The 2,723-nt window shown below is 47.7% G+C and overlaps 1 protein-coding gene across 1 annotated transcript; it reads right to left on the bottom strand.

Annotated features, from left to right (window-relative positions):
* Nucleotides 1–1,318: 1,318 nt before the first annotated feature.
* On the bottom strand, nucleotides 1,319–2,488 carry OOEP (oocyte expressed protein). Its single transcript, XM_014547344.1, is given in 3 exon segments — nucleotides 1,319–1,483; nucleotides 1,851–2,030; nucleotides 2,227–2,488. Coding segments are annotated over 3 exon segments (462 nt in total). The 5' UTR covers nucleotides 2,414–2,488; the 3' UTR covers nucleotides 1,319–1,388.
* Between the last annotated feature and the right edge of the window lie 235 nt (nucleotides 2,489–2,723).

Here is a 2,723-nt window from a genome sequence, read left to right as displayed (position 1 = left end):
AAATTCTGTTTCTTTGTTACTAATGTTGTGGCCCCACCCCATAACAAAGAAACAATTTCCGGAGGATGAGGCCCAGAAATCAGGATTTTAAAAAGATTCCCAGGTGATTCTAATGTGCAGCCAAGGTTTAGAACCACTGCTCCAGAAGAAAACGCACAGCAGCTTCAAAGTGAGAGAGCCTCAAAGGAGAATCACCGATTGGAATTACCTGGGAGCTTGTTAGAAATGCAAATTCATGGGCCCAATGTACTGATCAGAATCACTTGAGGAGCATTAAACTTTTAGTAAGCTCCCAAGGTCATATGTTCAAGTTTGAGAACAAATGATGCAAAACAAATACAAAAAAAAGACCCAAAGTATATTGACCCAACATCTCTACCTCCTGTGAATAAAGGCCCGACTGACACCATAAAAGTCATAAAATAGTAGTTTCAAAATGGTAGAAACAAAGAAACAGACCAAAAGAAAACCACTTATCAGACCTTATACCTACCACGCACATCAAGACATGCATGAATCCTTTGGTTTGATTTATGACCAAAAGGGAGATGTATGGACGAAAGGGGCCACACGCTAACCTGATAAGCTCAGGGAAGGCCTGCATGACTATCTTGCAAACTCAAAGACAAACTAACTACAAAGGACGGTCTGAAATTAAACTTTAACTGAAAGCAGTAATGGTGGGTGGTCACCTCCTCGGCCGGTGTCTTCACTGACAAGGTCAACCTTTACCTTAACTGAACCTATCTGTCTTTTTGCATCTATGATAACATACCCTTGAAATGTCTGGGTAACTTGTAACTTCCCTTTTCCCAGACCCCTTGGGGCACAACCTAATGTGCCTGGGCTCCAGGACAGATATCACAAATTCCTTCATTGTTATCATGTTAATTATTCCTCCACCCACCTAAGTGTGTGTCTATCATTTTACCTTTTACCCAATCCCAGAGGTTTCCCCTTTGCTTTCTCCCGCCTCTCTAATCTATCACCAATGGATTTCATGTAACTCACCTCCGTGGCCTCCTTTGATTACAATGTATAAAAATAAATGAGAAACCTCCATTCTCTGACATTATCTCAATTTGTTGAGGTTCTGCTTCCCAGCAACTGTCCAGTTTGGCTCAAATAAACTCAAAAAAAATTTTTTTTTAAAAGACATGCATGAATTGTCAATCTTTTGTAAATTTGCTTAATTTTGAGTGAGCAAAGATTTTTATGCCAGTGGACAAAAAGGAAATTCATTTTATTACAACAGCACTCACATCTGCATCAGAATAACTAAACCACCATCTAGCCAGCAAAAGAAAGAAGCTGAGATTTAAGGACACTTGCTTCTTTTGAACTTCAGGAGCAGGAGCAGGTCGGTTCTCATAATGCTCCTGCCAATATCATGCAACAGGAGACTGAGACCGGGCGGACTGGGGAGTCGGGGGAGGTGACCCATGGGCCTTCAAGAACTTCTCAAGTTGTTTTATCTTCTTATCTGGATAAGCAAAAATACTCACTGTTTCAAATTACTCCGTCATTGCGGGCAGGGGGAGGGGCTGGGGGAGGGGTGCTGGCAACACCATTTCTCTGGGTGGAGGTTCTCAACTTGGATCTGGAAATAGTTGTATAATCAAACTGAGGCCGACATGGGCAGTGAAGGGCATGAATGTGTCAGATCTCAGCTTACTACCCCAAGTTCCTACTTGGACTCCGCACAAAGGGATGCCCAGGGGCTGCCTGCACCTTACAGGAGCTGGGAAATTGCAAAAAGTATTGGGAAGGGAAGAGAGGCTGGAAGGAAGCCAGGTACCGCCAGGGGTTCACCTGGGCTCCCTCCACATGCAGGTTGCAGAGAGCCTCACCTCGGGCACGGTTTTCCCGGTGCCTTGCTGCCAGGCTCAGGAGCACACTTTTCACCCTATTTTGGACACGGGGCTGTCAGAAAACAGTGATTGCGATTAAGCTCCCGGAGTTCACCTTTTCCACCGTCAGCAGGACCTGGTTCATCCACTCTATTTCCGGAATCATGGCTCCGTTTTTGCCTAAACAGGAAGAGAGAGACTGAGGGGTGGCATGGTCGAAGGTCAAGAGGAGGCAGATTGGAAGGGAAGGCCACCGCCGTCGGCTTCCCGGCGTCAAACGTGGCCCTCGAAGTTGGGAAAGGCTGTCGAGAGGTGCCCTGCCCGGCCTCTCTCGGACTGGAGGGGACCAGGCCACCTGCACACCCGGCTCGCTCACCGAAGATGGGGTCAGCCAGACATGCCTCCAGGTAAAACACCAATGGGTCTCTCAGCTCCAGCGCAGGAAACCACCAGGGCCGGGTGCGAATCCGGGGCAGTGGAAGCGGCATCTTCAGCAGCCTGTCCAGGGCCTGGGCGGACATCCATGGGTCCTCCTGGACCACAGCATCGGGCTGGTCGACCATGCTGGGAGCTGCAGCACCAGGGCGAGGTCGAGTGGCTCTCACAGAACTCCAATCAGAGGCGGAGCCTGTGCCCGCTTTTAGGGTCTCTGTGCGGCCCCGCCCCTTCTGGCATTACCCCCCCACCCCCAGCCCAATGGACACTGGGCACCAGGGCCTGCAGGCTCCATAGGGCGCTTCCTCTCCATATACATTTTAAAATAGTTAATTGATTTCAACAACAAGAGCTTGCTGGAATTTTCATATGAATAGCATTGAACCTATAAATCAATTTAAGGAGAATTGACATCTTAATGATGTTAGTCTTACAATC

This window comes from Myotis brandtii, unplaced genomic scaffold (genome assembly GCF_000412655.1).
Source record: "Myotis brandtii unplaced genomic scaffold, ASM41265v1 scaffold471, whole genome shotgun sequence".
Lineage (NCBI taxonomy): Eukaryota > Metazoa > Chordata > Mammalia > Chiroptera > Vespertilionidae > Myotis > Myotis brandtii.
Note: the sequence above shows the minus strand (reverse complement) of the source record. Positions and strands in the feature narration are given on the sequence as shown.